At 37.0% G+C, this 22,164-nt stretch overlaps 8 protein-coding genes and 1 long non-coding RNA gene across 9 annotated transcripts in view; 3 read left to right on the top strand and 6 right to left on the bottom strand.

The window, feature by feature from the left end:
* The window catches only part of LOC131800637 (uncharacterized), a 207,739-nt gene that overhangs the window by 163,671 nt on the left and 21,904 nt on the right, over nt 1–22,164 (bottom strand). The gene's annotated exons all lie outside the window — the stretch shown is intronic.
* On the top strand, nt 1,047–1,842 carry LOC101900154 (enhancer of split m5 protein-like). The gene has a single exon (XM_005184965.3). It carries the CDS (start codon nt 1,098–1,100, stop codon nt 1,614–1,616), a length of 519 nt encoding a protein of 172 aa, XP_005185022.1. The 5' UTR covers nt 1,047–1,097; the 3' UTR covers nt 1,617–1,842.
* Nucleotides 3,615–4,167, top strand: LOC101899980 (enhancer of split m5 protein-like). Its single transcript, XM_005184964.2, has one exon. It carries the CDS (start codon nt 3,661–3,663, stop codon nt 4,165–4,167), a length of 507 nt encoding a protein of 168 aa, XP_005185021.1. The 5' UTR covers nt 3,615–3,660.
* On the top strand, nt 5,914–6,486 carry LOC101899808 (enhancer of split m5 protein-like). Its single transcript, XM_005184963.3, has one exon. The coding sequence runs from the start codon at nt 5,959–5,961 to the stop codon at nt 6,475–6,477; it is 519 nt and encodes a 172-aa protein (XP_005185020.1). The 5' UTR covers nt 5,914–5,958; the 3' UTR covers nt 6,478–6,486.
* On the bottom strand, nt 8,218–8,777 carry LOC101899640 (enhancer of split m5 protein-like). The gene has a single exon (XM_005184962.3). It carries the CDS (start codon nt 8,728–8,730, stop codon nt 8,218–8,220), a length of 513 nt encoding a protein of 170 aa, XP_005185019.1. The 5' UTR covers nt 8,731–8,777.
* Nucleotides 10,546–11,108, bottom strand: LOC101899482 (enhancer of split m5 protein-like). The gene has a single exon (XM_005184961.3). The coding sequence runs from the start codon at nt 11,062–11,064 to the stop codon at nt 10,546–10,548; it is 519 nt and encodes a 172-aa protein (XP_005185018.3). The 5' UTR covers nt 11,065–11,108.
* LOC101899306 (enhancer of split m5 protein-like) lies at nt 12,912–13,653 on the bottom strand. The gene has a single exon (XM_005184960.3). The coding sequence runs from the start codon at nt 13,609–13,611 to the stop codon at nt 13,093–13,095; it is 519 nt and encodes a 172-aa protein (XP_005185017.1). The 5' UTR covers nt 13,612–13,653; the 3' UTR covers nt 12,912–13,092.
* LOC101899133 (enhancer of split m5 protein-like) lies at nt 15,503–16,442 on the bottom strand. The gene has a single exon (XM_005184959.3). The coding sequence runs from the start codon at nt 16,157–16,159 to the stop codon at nt 15,641–15,643; it is 519 nt and encodes a 172-aa protein (XP_005185016.1). The 5' UTR covers nt 16,160–16,442; the 3' UTR covers nt 15,503–15,640.
* Nucleotides 18,815–19,738, bottom strand: LOC101898957 (enhancer of split m5 protein-like). The gene has a single exon (XM_005184958.4). It carries the CDS (start codon nt 19,561–19,563, stop codon nt 19,030–19,032), a length of 534 nt encoding a protein of 177 aa, XP_005185015.1. The 5' UTR covers nt 19,564–19,738; the 3' UTR covers nt 18,815–19,029.

Genomic DNA, 22,164 nt, shown 5'->3' with positions numbered 1-22,164 from the left:
AAATGTCGTTTCAAGAAATTTAACCCTCACGATATTCAAAAAAAAAAAAAAAAAATAAACCATTATTTTTCACATGGGGATCCACGATATAAGATAAAAGGTCTCTCTAAAAAAATACAGGATATTTTCCAGGACGTCTTTTGGTCAGAAAATCCATGAAAAATACACAATATATTTGGTCAGAAAAATCCAGCATATTTCTCGTCAGGAGGTCCTTAAAACCAGATGGTCTTGGAAAAATTTTAAACGCAATCTTATTTTTTTCAGAAATATTGCGATATGCTATGACCAAATTGGATACACCAGCTACATAAATAGAGCGACTCCGTAATGTCGACAGCGAGTATCCTGAAATTGATTCTGTACAGAGAGACATGAGACTACCAAACCTGGCCTAACGATGAGACACTTTTTGACGGCATCAAGTCATAATTAAATGTTTACCAAAACTTAGAAGTCTGTCTTTTGTTGGAGTACTCTGGCACAAGGAGCTGTAGCATGCCCGGAATAAAATTGTGTTGACATTGAATTTGTGAAATTTTGTGATGTTGTTTTAAACATTGTCTTTTCTCAGGATATTAACCCTCCATCACCATCTTAAGGATTCACTACAACAATATACTAAAGATCATTGGTAATACCAACAATATCATGAGCTGTAATAATCGAATCAAATAAAAATTAAATACCCAACATTCCGAAACACCAAACATTTTAAAAATTCCCACACTTCAACGACAAAGGCAATGGCATTGTCCTATACTATCTTAAAGGATATGAAGGAAGTGTAACAACAACAACAATTCCAATAACCACCTACCTCAATTGTTACACACTCCCTGCACGTACTATTTTATTCATCTGCTCGACGTGAGTTCCCACGATCCAAAACACAGGCTGTCACGGAGAAAATTTCCAAACAACCAGCTAACATTTTAGGGGTTGTTTTCAACCTTGCATGAAAGGCAGTTAGGAATTCCAACTACCTTGTGCGTCTGCGACGGGGTATAAAAGGTCGTTCGTGGCAGTAGCTAGACATCATTCGCATTACAACTTCCAAGAGAAACACATCTCTCAAATCAACACCACACACAAAAATGGCTCCTCAAATGGAATTTGTCTCCAAGACTCAACATTACCTCAAGGTCAAGAAACCCCAACTGGAACGTGAACGACGTGCTCGCATCAACAAGTGTCTGGATAGCCTCAAAGAATTGGTTGCCGAGTTCCAGGGCAATGACGCAATTTTACACATGGATAAAGCCGAGATGTTGGAAACTGCAGTGAGCTTCATCAAGTCACAAGTACGCAAACCAAAAGTTCCTGCGGCTCCACAAGTGCCTATGGATTCTTTCCGTCATGGTTATATGAATGCTGTCAATGAAGTATCCCGTGTCATGGCTGCCACCCCCGGCATGAATGTCCAATTGGGCAAAGCTGTTATGATTCACTTGGGCTGTGAATACAATCGTTTGTCTGAGGCCAGTACGCCAGTTCAAAATACAGAATTGTGCTCAGCTCCCATGTCTCCTGCATCATCGGGTTATCACAGTGATGAGGATATTTCACCAGCCGCCTCACCAGCTCCTTCTGCTCCTGTATGGCGTCCATGGTAGATTTAAGAAATTATCTACCTTTGGAATTTGAAATCAAGAGCTTTAACTGCAATATGGGACTACTGCAATGCTGTGATATCCATCCAACCTTCAACTGTGATAATCAAACATTAGATTTAAGATAGAATTAAGAAATCGAAAAAGAGAACTAAAAGCTTTATAATTTGTCGAACAAATTTAACTTTAATTTAAAAAAATATAAAACAAAATATTTGTCAAAAGAAAATTTCCAAGTCTTTTATTTTTCTTTAACATTTGGGAGGTTTAATACTGCTCAACCCAAAAGAATAATAGGTTTGTAGAAATTAAGAAATGGGATTCTGTAGGGATTTTATAGGTACTGACTACTGGGTACAAACTTCAAAAATAAAACCAAAATTATTATTTTCGACAAAGAAAACAGATTAGTTACAGATTTTAAAATGGATCAGTTGGCTCCAATACCAAAAAATCCATAATCGAAGGGTTTGAATTCTGAAAATTGCTGATATATGGAAGTAATTCCACCAAAGCCTTTGCTTATTTCATAAATGTCGAGAGTAATAAATATTTTTGTCTTATGTGGTTTTGAATATCCCGAAAAACTTGAAGACGAGAAGTTGGAGTCTCTGCATACCGTGAATATTCTAATGTGATTCTCTTCTGCCGCAGCATTTTAGATCCAATGGAAAAAAACTAACTTTCACTGCATAATTGCTCTTAAAAATCATAGACGAAGATGGAACTTCGAAAATCAAAAAGGAGGATGCCAAGTACAGATCTAGCCTACCCTCAATGTATTATCAGCACATCATACATTGAGGTTAGGCTAGATCTTAGATGTCAAGTTTTTTTTTCAACTATACTTCAAATGTGTAATCCCGGATCCGGTAATTTAAGAAAGGTTTGTACCGCATATAACAGGTATTCTGTAGAATATTCATCTTGATTTACCACTAAAAAATCGTAGTCCTGTCTTTGGTGATAGCTCAGGTTATATGATTTCTAGGTTGTGGGATATATAAACACCGATTAAGTCAGAAATTAATTTTGAGACTATTTCGGACGAGCCTTGTATTATGTGAAAAAAATGTTGGAAAGTCAAAATTATGGAACCATAGCCCATGCTTTCCTGTATACGACGGTGTCCATGAATATTTTACATTACAATATTTCATTGACGACTTAACACAAATCACGAGCAAACGACTTGTTTAGCTCCATGGAATCCAAAACCCACAAAACGATGTTTAAAGCTATGATACTGAAAGGCACCACAGGATTTACAGGAGCGAGAAAATTTAATTTTCCAATATCGTAGAATATATTCAATAAAGCACTAGGGCCTCAATTCATGTTCTATGCAAATGGGAAACGTAAACTTCTGTAAAGGAAAGAAATGCCGAAATGAAAACCAGAATCCAGCCCCAAGGATTTTAAAATACTCAAACTTCTATAATAAGAAAAAAATATCTCCTCAAATTTCGCAATGACGAATTTAATGGCACACTTTGATACCTTATTTCAAATGGGAATACTAAGGCGAATGCTACGAAATATCATCACCAACAAAGGAAATATATCAACATATCCTTACAATCTAATATCCTTTCTGAAAGGAGTTCACAATATTTAACATAACAAATCAAACAATAAATCCCAATCCTAAACACCATTCCTTCAAGAAATTCCCACACTCTCGGGACAATAGCAGTTGCATTATGCTACAACGACTTAAAGGATATCTCAGAAGGACAACAACAACATGTGATTATAATCACCGGCTGGCCTCATCCGTTACACACTCTCTACACGTACTATTTTCTTCATCTGCTCGACGTTCCCACGATCCAAAACACAGGCTATCACCTAGAAAATTTCCAAACAACCAGCTAACATTTTAGGGGTTGTTTCAACCTTGCAGTGAGTAGGAATCCAAAATTCCAACTACCTTGTGTGTCTACGCCGGGGTATAAAAGGACGATCGTGGCAGTAACTAGACATCATTTTCATTACAACCTCCAAGAGAAACACATCTCTCACTTCTTAACACAACACACAAAAAATGGCTCCTCAAATGGAATTTGTCTCCAAGACTCAACATTACCTCAAGGTCAAGAAACCCCAACTGGAACGTGAACGACGTGCTCGCATCAACAAGTGCCTAGATAACCTTAAAGAATTGGTTGCCGAATTCCAGGGCAATGACTCAATTTTACACATGGATAAAGCTGAAATGTTAGAAAATGCAGTCAACTTCATCAAGACTCAAGTTCGCAAACCAAAAGTTACAACTCGTCCTCAAATGCCTATGGATTCCTTCCGCCATGGTTATATGAATGCTGTCAATGAAGTATCCCGTGTCATGGCTGCCACCCCCGGCATGAGTGTCCAATTGGGCAAAGCTGTTATGATTCACCTGGGTTGTGAATACAATCGTTTGTCGGAAGCAACTACTCCAATTGAAAATACAGCTCCCATGTCCCCAGCATCATCCGGTTATCATAGTGATGAGGATATTTCACCAGCCGCATCACCAGCTCCCTCTACTCCTATATGGCGTCCATGGTAGATCCAAGAATTACCTATCTATGGAAATTAAAATCAAGAGCTTTAATGGACTACTGCAATGCTGTGATATCCACCCAACCTTCAACTGTGATAATCAAACATTAAATTTAAGATAGAATTAAGAAATAGCAAAAAATAACTAAAAGCTTTAAAATTTGTATAACAAATTCAAAAAAATTATAATATAAAAAATTAACAGAAATTTTATGAAGTCTTTTATTTTTCTTACAAATCACAAATAGATCAACTCAAAAGAACAATATTTTTTTCGAAAAGTGGAAATGGGGCTCTTTTGGGTGGTAATAGGTATTGTCATATGATACATTTCCACAATGAGACCAATTTTATATTTATCAATCAAGGAAACAGATCAGATATAGATTTGAAAGTAGGTCATGTGGTAGAACTACAATTAAAATTTTTTGGGTTGATTCTTGGATGTAATTTCACCTAAGCCTTGTGGCAATTTCGTGAATATCGAAACCAATGAATCCTTGTCATTTTGGTTTTGAAAATCCAAAAAAGGAGCCCCTTCGCACTATGAATATTCTGAAGTCACTCACATTTGCCATAGAACTAAAAATGCAAGGAAAAACTCTCTTTCTTTTAGCTACATAATAGCTCTGAAAGTGCCGAGGCAAGGATAGCACTTCGAAATTCTAAAAGCGAATCTCAAGTACAACACTAGGCCACACTCAATGTAAGCAATGCTGATAATAGGATGTCATGTTTTATGATAGATGCATTAAATATGTAATCCCGAATCCAGGAATTCAGCCTCGGTTTTACCGCATATAACGGGTATGATATTCCACTTGACCAACCACTATAATTTAATTTGTTGGTGATAGCTATGGTGATACGATTTCCAGGTTGTTATGCTATAAATAGGCTTCGAAAACTCTAGCCTCGAGCCTTGTAATATGTGCAAATAATCCCTGAAAAGTCGTTATTATGATGTCCTTTCTCATGCCTCCATGGACATGTAGGATCAAGGATATTTCACAAAGCAATATTTCATTGTTACATCTAACATATATCACAAGTTAAGACCTTGCTTAGCATAGGAGAATAGAATCCCCACTTAACAATTTTTTTTAGACTAGAAATTGTAAATTTCCCATTTCCCTAGAATATATTAATTGAAAGCACGAAGAATTCATGGCGAAAGACGTTAATGACTTGAATAAAGTATCTTCAAGCACTACCAAATGAAATGTTTTATGACACCCTTTCATTCTTTACTTAATATGGATTACTAAGACCAATGCTATGAAACGACATTACCAATAAAGACCATATATCAAAATGTCCTTTCAACCAAATAACTTCTGTGAAAGTGGTTCTCAATGACAAATAAAAATCGGAATCCAACAATAAATCCCAGACCTAGACACCATTCCTTCAAGAAATTCCCACACTCTCAAGACAATAGCAATAGTTGCATTGTGCTACAACAACTTAAAGGATATCGAAGAAAGAAAACACCAACAACATGTTCTAATAACCTCCGGCCGGCCTCATCCGTTACACACTCTCTACACGTACTATTTTCTTCATCTGTTCAACGTTCCCACGATTCGAAACACAGGCTGTCACCTAGAAAATTTCCAAACAACCAGCTAACATTTTAGGGGTGGTTTCCAACCTTGCATGAAAGGCAGTTAGGAATTCCAACTACCTTGTGCGTCTGCAATGGGGTATAAAAGGTCGATCGTTCCGAAAATTGGACATCATTCTCATTACAACCTTCAAGAGAAACAAATCTCTCAAATCAACACCACACACAAAAATGGCTCCTCAAATGGAATTTGTCTCCAAGACTCAACATTACCTGAAGGTCAAGAAACCCCAACTGGAACGTGAAAGACGTGCTCGCATCAACAAGTGCCTGGATAGCCTCAAAAAATTGGTGGCCGAATTCCAGGGCAATGACTCTATTTTACACATGGATAAAGCCGAAATGTTGGAAAATGCAGTGAGCTTCATCAAGTCACAAGTGCGCCAACCAAAAGTTCCTGTATCTCCTCAAGTGCCTATGGATTCATTCCGCCATGGTTATATGAATGCTGTCAATGAAGTATCCCGTGTCATGGCTGCCACTCCCGGCATGAATGTCCAATTGGGCAAAGCTGTTATGATTCACTTGGGTTGTGAATACAATCGTTTGTCTGAGGTCACAACACCAATTAAAAATACAGAAGTGTGCTCAGCTCCCATGTCTCCAGCATCATCGGGTTATCACAGTGATGAGGATATCTCACCAGCCGCCTCACCAGCTCCCTCTACTCCTGTATGGCGTCCTTGGTAGATATTTGAAATGAACTACCCTTGAAATTTGAAATCAAGAGCTTTAATGACAATATTGGACTACTGCAGTGCTGTGATATCCATCCAACCTTCAACTGTGATAATCAAACATTAGATTTAAGATAGTATTAAGGAGTAGAAAAAGAGAACTAAAAGCTTTAAAATTTGTTAAACAAATTAAACTCTAATTATAAAATAGGAAACAAAATATATTTTTCAAAAGAAATTTTCAGTCTTTTTTTTTTTTGTTTTTTTTTTTTTTTTTTGTAACACAACAAGGTTTTTGATTGAAAAATCTCAGAAGATGAAATGGGAAGTTTTGAGCGAAGTATGAAATGGGAGTTAAGGTATTTGGGTCTTTATCAAAACTTGTCCCGTACACTCTTGATCACATTAGTTTGTTGTGATTATCATTTTTGAAGTTCGAAAACATGGCCTTTTCCAATTCTATAGAGTCCTGATGTTTTAAAATTCCTTATAGTCGTTGACATGCTCCTCCATATTCAAGACAATGAGTAGTTTATGAGTATCTGTCGAAATTCTTAGAATCTTTGAATTTTGTAATTTTGCCCCATTTTGGCTTAGCCACACTGAATCATATATATTAATCTACTATTACCTCGAAAGTGAAGAAGTATATTTTAAGGGTAGTAGAATATCAGCTCCTAGGCTAAATATGATAATCTTTGTACAATTGAAGCTGCAAGATCGAAGCAGGACCATTTTTGGGGTCGAAAGCTTATTTAAGAAAATAATTCAATTTAGAGTTGATGGCATTGAGACATTTTTTGAGCAAATATTTTAGTGAACAATTAATTTATAATAAAATGGGCTCACTGCGAAATGGTTTTGAAATGCATTTCTGCCTTCACAGGAGATCATATGCTCATATCAGCAGAGTCACCAATAAAAATAAAACTGCCTGCTTAAAAAATAAGTAGAAGTAAATATTATGAAGAATAGTTGTTACATATAGTAGTAATAGACGTTGATCCGGGTTCACACATTCGAAGCATTCATGAAAAAAACTTGACAACCACTGCTTATATTGAGGATATGCTAAATTTCTACTAGAGTACCCCCTTAAATGTGTTATCCTTGCCTTTCGCAGCTATTATCTAAAAAACAAATAATGTTTATTTTCATCGATCTTAAAAAATTCAAGAGGTCCTAGAGAAGGAGGCTTTAAAGCCTCCTCTCGCTTTACGGATTCATTACATTCGATAATCATGAAATTGACATGGATCTGTGGTGGACTTTCGTGCAGGCATGAATAATATTCAAAAACTTCGATTGCAGATTTTTCGATATTGGAGTCACCTGGCCAATTTTAAAATATGTATCTGACCAGTTTTCTTTATCGATGTCAATAATTTTAATTTTATATTTGTAATCATATGAAAATACTTATAGAGTCCTAATAGAATCCCATTTCATTTTTTCTAAAAATAAACTGATCTCTTGAATTGATCAGTTTTAAACCCCTCGTAGCGTTTAGGAGAAATAAAAAAATTAAATTTTCTTTTGTAAATATTTTGTTTTGTATTTTAAAATTAGAGTTCAATTTGTTAAACAAATTATAAAGCTTTTAGTTATTTTTTGCTATTTTTTAATTCTATCTTAAATCTAATGTTCGATTATCACAGTTGAAGATTGGATGGATATCACAGCATTGCAGTAGTTCAATATTGTCATTAAAGCTCTTGATTTCAAATTCCAAAGGTAGTTAAATTTTAAATATCTACCAAGGACGCCAAACAGAAGTAGAGGGAGCAGGTGAGGCGGCTGGTGAAATATCCTCATCACTGTGATAACCGGATGATGCTGGTGACATGGGAGCTGAGCACACTTCGGTATTTTCAACTGGTGCAGGAATCTCTGACAAACGATTGTATTCACAGCCCAAATGGATCATAACAGCCTTGCCCAATTGGACATTCATGCCGGGGGTGGCAGCCATGACACGGGATACTTCGTTGACAGCATTAATATAACCATGGCGGAATGAATCCATAGGCACTTGAGGAGGGCACTTTGATTTGCGTACTTGAGTCTTAATGAAGTTAACTGCATTTTCCAACATTTCAGCTTTATCCATGTGCAAAATAGAGTCATTGCCCTGGAATTCGGCAACCAATTCTTTTAGGCTATCCAGGCACTTGTTGATGCGAGCACGTCGTTCACGTTCCAGTTGGGGTTTCTTGATTTTGAGGTAATGTTGAGTCTTGGAGACAGATTCCATTTGAGGTGCCATTTTTTGTGTGTGGTGTTGATTTGAGAGATGTGTTTCTCTTGAAGGTTGTAATGAGAATGATGTCTAGTTACTGCCACGATCGTCCTTTTATACCCCGGCGTAGACACACAAGGTAGTTGGAATTTTTGATTCTTACTCATGCAAGGTTGAAACCACCCCTAAAATGTTAGCTGGTTGTTTGGAAATTTTCTAGGTGACAGCCAGTGTTTTGAATCGTGGGAATGTTGAGCAGATGAAGAAAATAGTACGTGTAGAGAGTGTGTAACGGATGAGGCCGGCCGGTGATTACAAGAATATGTTGTTGTTGTCCTTCTTGGATATCCTTTAAGTTGTTGTAGCATAATGCAAATGCTATTGTCTCGAGAGTGTGGGAATTTCTTGAAGGAATGGTGTCTAGGTCTGGGATTTATTGTTGGATTCCAATTTTTATTTGTCATGGTAAGCATTGAGAACCACTTCCACAGAAGTTATTTGGTTGTAAGGGCATTTTGATATCTGGTCTTTGTTGGTAATGTCCTTTCATAGGATTGGCCTTAGTAATCCAAATTAAATAATGAATGAAAGAGTGTCATAAAACATTTCATTTGGTAGTGCTGGTAGAGATACTTTATTCAAGTCATTAATGTCTTTCGTTATGAATTCTTCGTGCTTCCAATTAAAATATTCTAGGGAAATGGGAATTTTACATTTTCTGGTCTTTAAAAAAATCTTGTTTAGTGGGGGTTCTATTCTCCTGTGCTAAGCAAAGTATTATCTAGTGATATATGCCAAATGTAAAAATGAAATATTGTTTTGTGAAATATCCTTGAAAACCGACATGTCCATGGAGGCATGAGAAAGGACACCAAAATAACGACTTCAGGGATTATTTGCACATATTACAAGGCTCGGAAGATAGAGTTTTCGAAGTCTATTTATAGTATAGCAACCTGGAAATTATATCACCACAGCCATAACCAAGAAATGAAATTAAATTATAGTGGTAGGTCAAGTGGAATATCATATCCGTTATATGCGGTCAAACCCGACGCTGAATTCCTGGATTTGGGATTACACATTTAATGCATCTATCATAAAACTTGATATCCCATTACCAGCACTGCATACATTGAGTGTAGGCTAGAGTTATACTTGAGATTCGCTTTGGGAGTTTCGAAGTGTTATCCTTGCCTTGGCACTTTCAGAGCTATTATGTAGCTAAAAGAAAGAGAGGTTTTCCTTACATTTACAATTCTATGGCAAATATGAGTCAGTTTAGAATATTCATAGTGCGAAGGGACTCCTTTTTGGGATTTTAAAAACCAAAAGACAAGGATTCATTGCTTTCGATATTCACGAAATTTTATAGGTGAAATTACTTTCAGGATCAACCCAAAAAATTTGGATTGTAGTTCTACCACATGACCTACTTTCAAATATATATCTGATCTGTTTCCTTTATCGATGAAAATAACATTGGTCTCATTTTTGAAATTTGTCATATGACAATACCTATAACCACCCAATGGAGCCCCATTTATTTATTTTTTTTTTTCGAAAAAAATATTGTTCTTTTGAGTTGATCTATTTGTGATTTGTAAAAAAAATAAAAGATTGAAAAATTCTGTTAATTTTTGTTTATATTTTGAATTAATGTTCAATTTGTTATACAAATTTTAAAGCTTTTTGTTCTTTTTTCTATTTTTGAATTCTAACTTATATATAATGTTCGATTAACACAGTTGAGGATTGGATGGATATCACAGCATTGCAGTAGTCCAATATTGCATTTAAAGTTCTCGATTTCAAATTCCAAATGTAGATAATTTTTTGGAACTACCATGGACGCCATACAGGAGTAGAGGGAGCTGGTGAGGCGGCTGGTGAAATATCTTCATCACTGTGATAACCGGATGATGCTGGAGACATGGGAGCTGAGCACACTTCGGTATTTTGAACTGGTTTAGTGGCTTCAGACAAACGATTATATTCACAGCCCAAGTGAATCATAACAGCTTTGCCCAATTGGACATTCATGCCGGGGGTGGCAGCCATGACACGGGATACTTCGTTGGCCGCATTCATGTAACCATGGCGAAAGGAATCCATAGGAATTTGGGGGGCTGCAGGCACTTTTGGTTTGCGAACTTGTGTCTTGATGAAACTCACTGCAGTTTCCAACATCTCAGCTTTATCCATGTGTAAAATTGAGTCATTGCCTTGGAATTCGGCAACCAGTTCTTTAAGGTTATCCAGGCACTTGTTGATGCGAGCACGTCGTTCACGTTCCAGTTGGGGTTTCTTGACCTTGAGGTAATGTTGAGTCTTGGAGACAAATTCCATTTGAGGAGCCATTTTTGTGTGTTGTGTTTGAGAGATGTGTTTCTCTTGGCAGTTGTAAGGAGAATGATGTCTAGTTACTGCCACGATCGTCCTTTTAAACTCCGTCATAGACACACAAGGTAGTTGGAATTCTTAACTGCCTTTCATGCAAGGTTGGAAACCAACCCTAAAATATTAGCTGGTTGTTTGGAAATTTTCTAGGTGATAGCCTGTGTTTCGGATCGTGGGAACGTTGAGCAGATGAAGAAAATAGTACGTGTAGAGAGTGTGTAACGGATGAGGCCAGCCGGTGATTATAAGAACATGTTGTTGTTGTCCTTCTGGGATATCCTTTAAGTTGTTGTAGCACAATGCAACTGCTATTGTCTCGAAAGTGTGGGAATTTCTTGAAGGAATGGTGTTTAGAATTGGGATTTATTGTTTGATTTGTAGTTCCATTTGTTATGTTAAATGTTGTGAACTTCTTTCAGAAAGGATATTGGATTGTAAGGATATGTTGTGATATTTTCTTTGTTGGTGATGATATTTCGTAGCATTCGCCTTAGTATTCCCAATTGAAGTAATAAATCAAAGGGTGCCATAAAATTTGCCATTGCGAAATATGAAGAGATATGTTTTTCTTATCATGGCTGTTTGAGTATCATAAAATCCTCGGGGCTGGATTCTGCTTTTCATTTCGGCATTTCTTTCCTTTATAAAAGTTTTCGTTTCCCATATGCATAGAACATGAATTGAAGCCCTAGTGCTTTATTAAATATATTTTACGATATTGGAAAATTAAATTTTCTCGCCTTTGTAAATCTTGGGCTGCCAGTCAGTATTATAGGTTTAAATTTCGTTTGGTGGGTTTTCTATTCCAAAGGGCTAAACCAGTCATTAGATCATGATTTTTGTTAAGAAGTCAATGGAATATTGCTATGTAAATATCCATGGACGCCTACGCACCCAGAAATGCATAGGGAGGGGTTTCATAATGTTGACTTTTCAGACATTTTTGCACATAATACAAGGCTCATCGGAAATAGTTTTAAAATTAATTTATGGCTTAATCAGAGTTAATGTATCCCACAACCTAGAAATCATATAACCTGAGCTATTACCAAACATGAAGACTATGATCATATAGTGGTAAATCAAGTTCAATATTCTACAGAATACCTGTAATATCCTGTATAAACCCTCGTTAAATTACCGTATCCGGGATTACACATTTGAAGTGAATTTGAAAAAAAAAACTTGACATCCTTTCATCCGCACAGCATACATTGCGAGGGTAGGCTAGAGCTGTACTTGAGATCCTTCTTTTTGATTTTCCAAGTTCCATCTTTGTCTATGATTTATAAAAGCTATAATGCAGAGAAAGTACTTTTTTTCCATCGGACTGAAAATGCTGCGGCAGAAGAAAATCACAGTAGAATATTCACGGTATGCAGGGTCGTCAACTTCGTGTCTTCAAGTTTTTAGGGATATTCAAAAACACATGAGACAACAATATTTATTACTTTCGACATTCATGAAATAAGCCAAGGCTTTGGTGGAATTACTTGCATATATCAGCAATTTTCAGAATTCAAACCCTTCGATTATGGATCATTTGGTATTGGAGCCAACTGATCCGTTTTAAAATCCGTAACTAATCTGTTTTCTTTGTCGAAAATAATAATTTTGGTTTCATGTTTGAAATTTGTACCCAGTAGCCAGTACCTATAAAGACCCCATAGAATCCCATTTCTTTATTTCCAAAAACCTATTGTTCTTTAGGGTTAAGCAGTTTTCAAACCTCCCAAATGTTAAAGAAAAATAAAAGACTTGGAAATTTTCTTTTGACAAATATTTTGATTTATATTTTTAAATTAAGGTTAAATTTGTTCGACAAATTTTAAAGCTTTTAGTTCTTTTTTTCTATTTTTTAATTCTATCTTAAATCTTATGTTCGATTATCACAGTTGAGAGTTGATGGATATCACAGCATTGCGGTAGTCCAATATTGCAGTTAAAGCTCTTGATTTCAAAATCCAAAGGTAGTTCAATTTCAAATATCTACCAAGGACGCCATACAGGAGTAGAGGGAGCTGGTGAGGCGGCTGGTGAAATATCCTCATCACTGTGATAACCCGATGATGCTGGAGACATGGGAGCTGGGCACATTTCGGTATTTTCAATTGGTGCAGGAATCTCTGACAAACGATTGTATTCACAACCCAAATGGATCATAACAGCTTTGCCCAATTGGACATTCATGCCGGGGGTGGCAGCCATGACACGGGATACTTCATTGACAGCATTCATATAACCATGGCGAAACGAATCCATAGGCACTTGTGCAGCTGCAGGAACTTTTGGTTTACGAACTTGAGTCTTGATGAAACTGACTGCATTTTCCAACATCTCGGCTTTATCCATGTGTAAAATTGAGTCATTGCCTTGGAATTCGGCAACCAATTCTTTTAAATTATCCAGACACTTGTTGATGCGAGCACGTCGTTCACGTTCCAGTTGGGGTTTCTTGACCTTGAGGTAATGTTGAGTCTTGGAGACAAATTCCATTTGAGGAGCCATTTTTGTGTGTGTTATGTTGATTTTAGAGATGTGTTTCTCTTGAAGGTTGTAATGAGAATGATGTCTAGTTACTGCCACGATCGACCTTTTATACCCCGGCGTAAACATACAAGGTAGTTGGAATTTTTGATTCCTATTCATGCAAGGTTGAAACCACCCTTAAAATTTTAGCTGGTTGTTTGGAAAATTTCTAGGTGATAGCCTGTGTTTCGGATCGTGGGAACGTTGAGCAGATGAACAAAATAGTACGTGTAGAGAGTGTGCAACGGATGAGGCCAGCCGGTGATTATAAGGATGTTTTGTTGTTGTCCTTCTTGGATATCCTTTAAGTTGTTGTAGCACAATGCAACTGCTATTGTCTCGTGAGTGTGGGAATTTCTTGAAGGAATGGTGTTTGGGATTGGGAATGATTGTTTGATTTGTAGTTCCATTTGTTATGTTAAATATTCTGAACGACTTCCAAAAAGGATATTGGATTGTAAGGATATGTTGATATATTTTCTTTTTTGGTGATGATCTTTCGTAGCATTCGCCTTAATATTCCCATTTGAAATAAGGAGTCAAAAGGGTGTTACAAAATTTGCCTTCGCGAAATATGAGGAGATATGTTTTTCTTATAATAGCTGCTTGAGTAGAATAAAATCCTTGGGGCGGGATACTTATTTTCATTTAAAATTTCTTTCCGTTAACAAAAGTTTTAGTTTCCCATTTTCAAAGAACAAGAATTGAGGCCCTAGTGCTTTATTGAATATATTCTACGATATTGAAAAATTCAATTTTTTCGCCTTTATAAATCGTGTGGTGCCTGTCAGTATTATAGGTTTAAATTTCGTTTGGTGGGGTTTCTACTACGTAGAGCTAAACAAGTAATTTGTTCGTGATTTATGTTAAGTCGTCAATGAAATATTGTTATGTAAAATATCCATTGACGCCTACGCACCCAGAAATGCATAGGCAGAGGTTACATAATGTTGACTTTTCAGACATTTTTTCCACATAATACAAGGTTTGCCCGAAATAGTTTGTAATTGAATTTCTGGCTTAATCGGTGTTGATATATCCCACAATCTGGAAATCATATAACGTGAACTAACGCCAAACATGAAGACTATGATCCTATAGTGGTAAATCAAGTTCAATATTCTACAGAATACCTTTTATATGCAGTACAAACCGTCGTTAAATTACCGCATCCGGGATTACACATTTGAAGTGAAGTTGAAAAAAAAACATGATATCCTCTTATCAGCACAGCATACATTGAGGGTAGGCTAGAGCTGTACTTGAAATCCTTCTTTTTGATTTTCGAAGTTCCATCTTTGTATAGGATCTTTAAGAGCTATTATGCAGTGAAAGTGAGTTTTTTTCCATCGGACCTAAAATGCTGCGGCAGAAGAAAATCACAGTAGATTATTCACGGTATGCAGGGACTCCAACTTTTTGTTTTCAAGATTTTCGGGACATTCAAAACCACATAAGACCATAAAATGTATTACTTTTGACATTTATGAAATAAGCAAAGGCTTTGGTGGAATTACTTGCATATATCAGCAATTTTTAGAATTCAAAACCTTCGATTATAAATCATTTGATATTGGAGCCAACTGACCTATTTTAAAATCTGTAACTGATAAGTTTTCTATATCGATATTAATAATTTTGGTTTCTTGTTTGAAATTTGTTCATACCAGTACCTAATTGCCCCACAGTATACCATTTCTTTATTTCCAAAACCTATTGATCTTTTGGGTTGTTCAGTTTGAAAACCTCCCAAATGTTAAAGAAAAATAAAAGACTTGGAAATTTTCTTTTGACAAATATTTTGTTTTATATTTTTATATTAACGTTAAATTTGTTCGACAAATTTTAAAGCTTTTAGTTCTTATTTTTCTATTTTTTAATTCTATCTTAAATCTAATGTTTGATTATCACAGTTGTAGGATGGGTGGATATCACAGCATTGTAGTAGTCCAATATTGCCATTAAAGCTCTTGATTTCAAATTCCAAAGGTAGTTCAATTTTAAATATCTACCAAGGACGCCATACTGGGGTTGAAGGAGCTGGTGATGCGGCTGGTGAAATATCCTCATCACTGTGATAACCGGATGATGCTGGGGACATGGGAGCTGAGCACACTTCGGTATTTTCAACTGGTTTAGTGGCCTCAGACAAACGATTGTATTCACAACCCAAATGGATCATAACAGCTTTGCCCAATTGGACATTCATGCCGGGTGTGGCAGCCATGACACGAGATACTTCATTGACAGCATTCATATAACCATGGCGGAAAGAATCCATGGGCACTTGTGGAACTACAGGAATTTTTGGTTTGCGTACTTGTGACTTGATGAAGTTGACTGCAGTTTCCAACATTTCGGCTTTATCCATGTGTAAAATTGAGTCATTGCCCTGGAATTCGGCCACCAATTCTTTGAGGCTATCCAGACATTTGTTGATACGAGCACGTCGTTCACGTTCCAGTTGGGGTTTCTTGACCTTGAGGTAATGTTGAGTCTTGGAGACAAATTCCATTTGAGGAGCCATTTTTTGTGTGTGTTGTTAATGTGAGAGATGTGTTTCTCTTGAAAGTTGTAATGAGAATGATGTCTACTCACTGGGAGGATCAACCTTTTATAGCCCGAAGTCAAAGGTGGTTGAAATTCTCATTGCACTCAGGCGTACTCATGCAAGGTTGAAAACAACCCCTAAAAATGTCTGGCTGGCTGGTTGATGGGAAAATCTTTGAGCCGTTAGCATGTGTTTTAGATCGTGGGAACGTTGAGCAGATGCACGAAACAGAACGTGTGGGAAGTGCGCTGAGACTGTGGCCGTTGATAATAAGAATCGGTTTACGATTTCCTTTAATTCCACTTAGACAGTAATTATTGTTACGCTTAATGGCTTGTGAGTAATGAAGTAGCCCGGAATGGATATTATTGAGGCCATGGAACGAAATACGAATATGAAGGAACAAGTTGCAAATATGGCCCAAAAAAATTACAAAATTTGATCAAAACTATGTAGTTTGTTGTCCGCCTGGCCTGATAGAAAATATTTTGTTGCTAAAAATTTGCTTGATCTTCTCTAAGGTAACCTTACGGCCTTCTATAAGAAGAACTTCTTGATATTTTAGAAGAAATGGTAGTAGTAGAAATGGTCCGATCTCTACCATATTTATAACAGATCTTGTGTTGTTGGAAATATTGAGATGTACCAAGTCTGAATGGAATCGATTGTTAATTTTGCGTTTTAGCAGCTTTATTGATATTCCAAATTTTGAACCCTTTGTGGGGGAGGTACCAGAAGGAGTGGACCGATATATCCCATCTTCACAGCATATCTTATATTAGTAAAAATAATGGTATCTGTGAAATTTTAAGAAAACCGGATGTTTATTTCGTAAATTTTGATCGTTTTGGTTATTCAAGACTAGGGGGAGGTACTAGAAGAAATAAGAAATCCAATATATTACATCTTCACAGCAGACCTTGTTTTAGTAGAAATAATGGGATGTGTGAAATACGAAGAGAATCGGATACTTACTTCGGATTTAATAACTTTGACTTTTTGTGAGGGAGGAACCAGAAGCAATGGCACGATCTCTACTCTTTATAAGATATCTTGTGATGTGCGAAATTTGAAGACGAGCTGTAATTACTCAAAATGTTGACTCTTTGTGGGGGAAGTACTTGATGAAGTCGACCGATATTATCCATTGTTGCACCTGACCTAGAACTGAAGAAAATTTTAGGATTTGCAAAGTTGGAGCAAAATCGGATTATCCCTTCTCTTTCAGTGCAGAAAATATTTTTTTCTTGAAACTTTCGGCATTTTGGGTGTGAGGTACCAGAGGGGGTGGACCGATATATTTCATCCTAACACTAGACCTAGAGATGTGTGAAATTTAAAGGCAATAGGACGCTTATTTCGAATTTTATAATCGTTTTGATTATTCAAAATATTGACCCTTTGTGGGGGAGGTACTTGGTGGGGTGGACCGATATCATCCATTTTTGCACCTGACCTAGAGCTGAAGTAAATATTAGCGTTTACAAAGTTGAAGCAAAATCGATTTATCCTTTCTCTTTCTGTGCAGAAAATATATTTTTTGAAAACTACGTCCTTTTAAGAGGAAGGTACCAGAATGAGTAGACCAATATTGCCCATCTCCGAGCTGGATCTAAGTTTGATAAGAATATTACGATGTAAAAAGTTTGAATCAAATCGGTTACTCCCTTCGAGAGTTGTCGTGCGCACCAGACAGAAAGACGGACGGACCTCGATAGATCGACCCCAAATGTCCTGAAACGGATTTGGTCCAAAGAAACCTTGGGTCTAAAACCGTTATTTCGATGAGGCACTTTTTTGGCCGTATCAAATGACATATACCCTCTCTAGCCATTTGGCTAAGGTAGACAAAACACATTTTAAGGTCGAAACCATACGTATGATAAATTCTCCAATACAGCATAATTTTAAGTGGACTAAGTCAAATGTTAATTTGTTTAGGGTAGGTTCCGGATGGAGTAGGCCGATTTTTCCCATCTCCGAACCCCATCAATTTTTGATAGAAAAATATCACTGTACCAGATTAGGACGAAATTAGAGATACTCTTTCCGAAAATTAGCGTCCTGATACAGATTTTGTCCAAAGAGACCCTGTGATTTCGATTAGAAATCGTTATCTGCGGGACAAAATAAAAGTTACAAAATATGAGTGAAGTGAAAAAACCATTCCACATTAATCTACCACATCGAAATTCGCTTGGTTTGTGTCTTTGCTATTATACATTGCAAATTCCTTTCCCAGTTTAACAATGGGCTTCTGTAAATGAATCTTATTGATATTCTATAGGAAATATTCAAGAAATATAGGAATATATTCAAGGCACTCCTAAAAAACCCTTTTTCGATAGTGTATCCCAAGACTTGTCGGTCTTCTATAAGAAAATTGAACAGCTTTTTTACTAGGGAGACTACAAGGAAGAAAGAATTTTTTCTTCTTCTACAAGAGAGCCATTTAGAAGGATGTTCTTTGAAAAATTTTCAGCTGGAACTATGAGACCCTTAAAATTCTTCTGTAGTCCAGGATATAAAATCTAAACAAGTATCTCCTTTCCCATTTTTTTTTTAAATTAAAGAAACATTTTAAATTTTCTTTTTAAAAAATTGTATATTTTTTTAAAAATATGTATAAAAATAAAATTTGTTAAACAAATAATAAAGCATTTTCATTTTGTACTAATTTCAAAATAATTGTAAAAATTAAAACTTAAAAAAAATCTTCTTAAAACTAAATAATGGTTATCACAGTTGAAGTTGGTTGAATATTGCAGTCTTGGTCGTTTGCATGCCAAATATTCTCGGTAAAGCTTTTGAGTTTCATTTCTATGGTAGATGGATGAACAAACAATCTACCAAGGACGCCATAGAGAAGCAGCAACTGGAGCTGGTGAGGCAACCGATGAATTTTCTTCATCACTGTGATAACCCGAGGAGGCAGGAGACATGGGTGCAGCGGAATACATTTGATGATCTTGAGATTTTTGCACAGACGCTGGGCTGGCGGTCAGCTGATTGAAGGCACAACCCAAGTGAGTCATAACCGCTTTGCCCAATTGGACATTCATGCCGGGTGTGGCAGCCATGATGCGTGACACTTCATTGACAGCATTCATATAGCCATGACGATAAGAATCCATGGGTACCGTTGGAGCCATGGGAGCCTTTGGTTTGCGTACTTGTGTCCTCATGAAGGCCACAACCGATTCCAACATTTCAGTTTTATCCATACGCAAGATATTGCCATTGCCTTGTAGATCGGCCACCAACACTTTGAGAGTATCCAAACATTTGTTGATGCGGGCACGTCGTTCACGTTCCAGCTGAGGTTTCTTGACTTTCAGGTAATGTTGAGTCTTGGAGACGAATTCCATTTGAGGAGCCATTTTTTGTGTTGTGATGTTGTCTTGTGTTGTGATGTGTTCACAAGCAAGGTTGTAATGAGAATGATGTCTGATGGTTGCACCTCCAAGGCTTTTATACCCTGACGGGCAGTTTGGTTGGATAATATTGCTCGCCGATGAAACGGGGTTGAAAGAAACAACCCTTAGCGTTATGAACATCTGTATTCGAGCCTGGGAATTGGTGTTTTTTTGGTTTTGTTTTTGTAACGGCCGGCCAGTTGCCTCAGAACGTGGGAAATTTTCTTCTTGGCAAAACACGACACACACACTTAGTAGTAACTGGGAACTGTGTGATAAGAGTGTGCTAAAAGTGAGGGCATTGCATGGGGTGACAATTATCCAAAGGATATGACATTAAGTGATGAGAACAGGTTCAAAAATTATCCATTATAAGGAATTTTGATTTAAGTGATTTAAAAAAAAGAAAACGTGGAATTTTTTGAGAAAAGAGCAGATAACCTATGTAACGACACAAGTTGCCTCCGGTTTTCAGTATCCATACAAAAATTTATAAAAGAGACTGGAAGATGGACTTTAATTAATAATTGCGGATTTATTTAGACGTATAAGAGATCTTCTATAGTGTCTTTAATTAACGAATGGCTTTCAGTGCAGGAATTCCCGGGGAATGCGTCGGCAATCTGTATAAGTACACCGGATTTGTCCTAAATTTTATGAATTTCTGGAGCTTAAAGAGTTGTCTATCCTACTTTCGGTGCAAGGCTTCAGTTAAAGTTTTAAATGATCCTTTAATGATTTAAACCTGACTCTCTCAAGAAATACGAATGAAGCAGAGGCATAAATCAAAAGAAACCAAGGGCTGTGAATCCCTTAAGAAAAGGAAAAACTCGACCGAAGGGCTGAGGTCACCTCAAGAGTTTAAAATACGAAGAACCCGTATCGGCGAGCATCATAACGGGTTAAAGTTCGAAGAGACCAAAAAATAACGACCCGTCAAGGTGTTATACTCGAATAATCCAAGGGCTGGAGAAACCTCAAAAAGTCCAACACAAGGACCCCATCCAGACGGGGAGGTTTGTCCTGGTTTCATATTGGGCATGGGAGAACTAAAGTTTAGCCAGGACTAAAATATCAGGCGACACCAAAAAAGGGTAATTTGTGATTTATGGAGAAAGAATTGACTGGATCCACACTTGAGCTGCATTAGAAATTCGGGGTTTTTAAAATGCGTACTAATAGGATGCCAAAAGTACTAAAATGGTACTAAACTTCTATAATGGTATCATTTGGTGTTATAGTATTTGAAATCTGAAATTTGGTATTATATGGTATTGAGATGAAAAAACTGCAACCCTCTTTAGACTGTTGTCATTTCTGAGCCAATCGTCCGATAGGTGTTAAAATTATTCCAGTGACAGCTCATTATATTGTAGACAAGCGTTTTGGTGAGAATTTTCCAGAAGAAAAGTTATTCGTGATGGAATTCAAGGGTGATAGTGTGATTTCTTTATATTTGGCTGGAAACCCACAAGTGGCTATAGTTAGAGCACTCCAGCATTTAAATGTGAATAAATCTTTTGTGTCTCGTACCCTTGCTCGTTACCGTGATACTGGTAGCGTAGCCCGACGTCAAGAAAGTGGACGGAAGAAAACAGCAACATCAGCAGAAATGGTTCGAAAAGTAAAGAAGCGACTTGATCGAAACCCGCGTCGCAGTGGTCGAAAAATGGCTCGTGAGCTGAATGTATCGAAATATTCCATTCGGCAAATATTGAAAAATGACCTCGGGGTAAAGCCATAGAAATTCCAAAAAGTGCAAGAACTTATACCGCAACAGAAAGAAAATAGACTCAAAGGAGCTAAAGAGTTGCTTGGCTTGGCGGAAAGTGGTGAACTGCCGAATTTGATTTTCTCCGATAAGAAAACATTCGTTGTCCAGCAGTTTGTAAACAAACAAAATGATCCTATTTACTTGCCAAAAAGGTCAGCTGAAAATGTGCACCTTCGGTTGGCCACCAGAACTCAAGCGCAGAACTCAAGCCATGGTGATAGAATAAATCGCGAAAATATTCTGGAGGGTGTATTAAAGTCTTGGGCACGCAAACATTTTGGTCGCAGACCTTGGATATTCTAACAGGACTCAGCACCAACGCACTCAGCATGCGCCACCCAAAAGTGGTTACAAAATGAGATTCCTCGCTTCATTTCCAGTGCACAATGGCCACCAAAAAATCTCCGGATACCAATCCGTTGGACTATTGTGTCTGGAGTATTTTGACAAGCAAGGTTGGCACTAAAAAATACCAAAGTGTCAGCCGAAATACCGCAGAGCAACATTCGGGCAGCGTTTGACGGCTTCATTGGGCGTTTGATGGCCAAAATTCGTGCCAATGGTGACCAATTCGAACAAATCTAAACATATTCTAACATTTGATGCTATTTCCGACATTCAATAGAATTTAAAACAAATTAAAAAGCAGTAAGTTCGGCCGGACCGAACTTTGAATACCCTCCACCATTTAGAAATTTTCAAAAAATTAAATTCTTAAAAAATTCTGTTAAAATTTTAAAAATACCGAATATAGTCGTTATATTGCGGTCTATACGACATGGACCTACATA

This window comes from Musca domestica, unplaced genomic scaffold (assembly GCF_030504385.1).
Source record: "Musca domestica strain aabys unplaced genomic scaffold, Musca_domestica.polishedcontigs.V.1.1 12, whole genome shotgun sequence".
Classification (NCBI taxonomy): domain Eukaryota; kingdom Metazoa; phylum Arthropoda; class Insecta; order Diptera; family Muscidae; genus Musca; species Musca domestica.
This window is presented reverse-complemented; position numbering and strand designations above follow the sequence as displayed.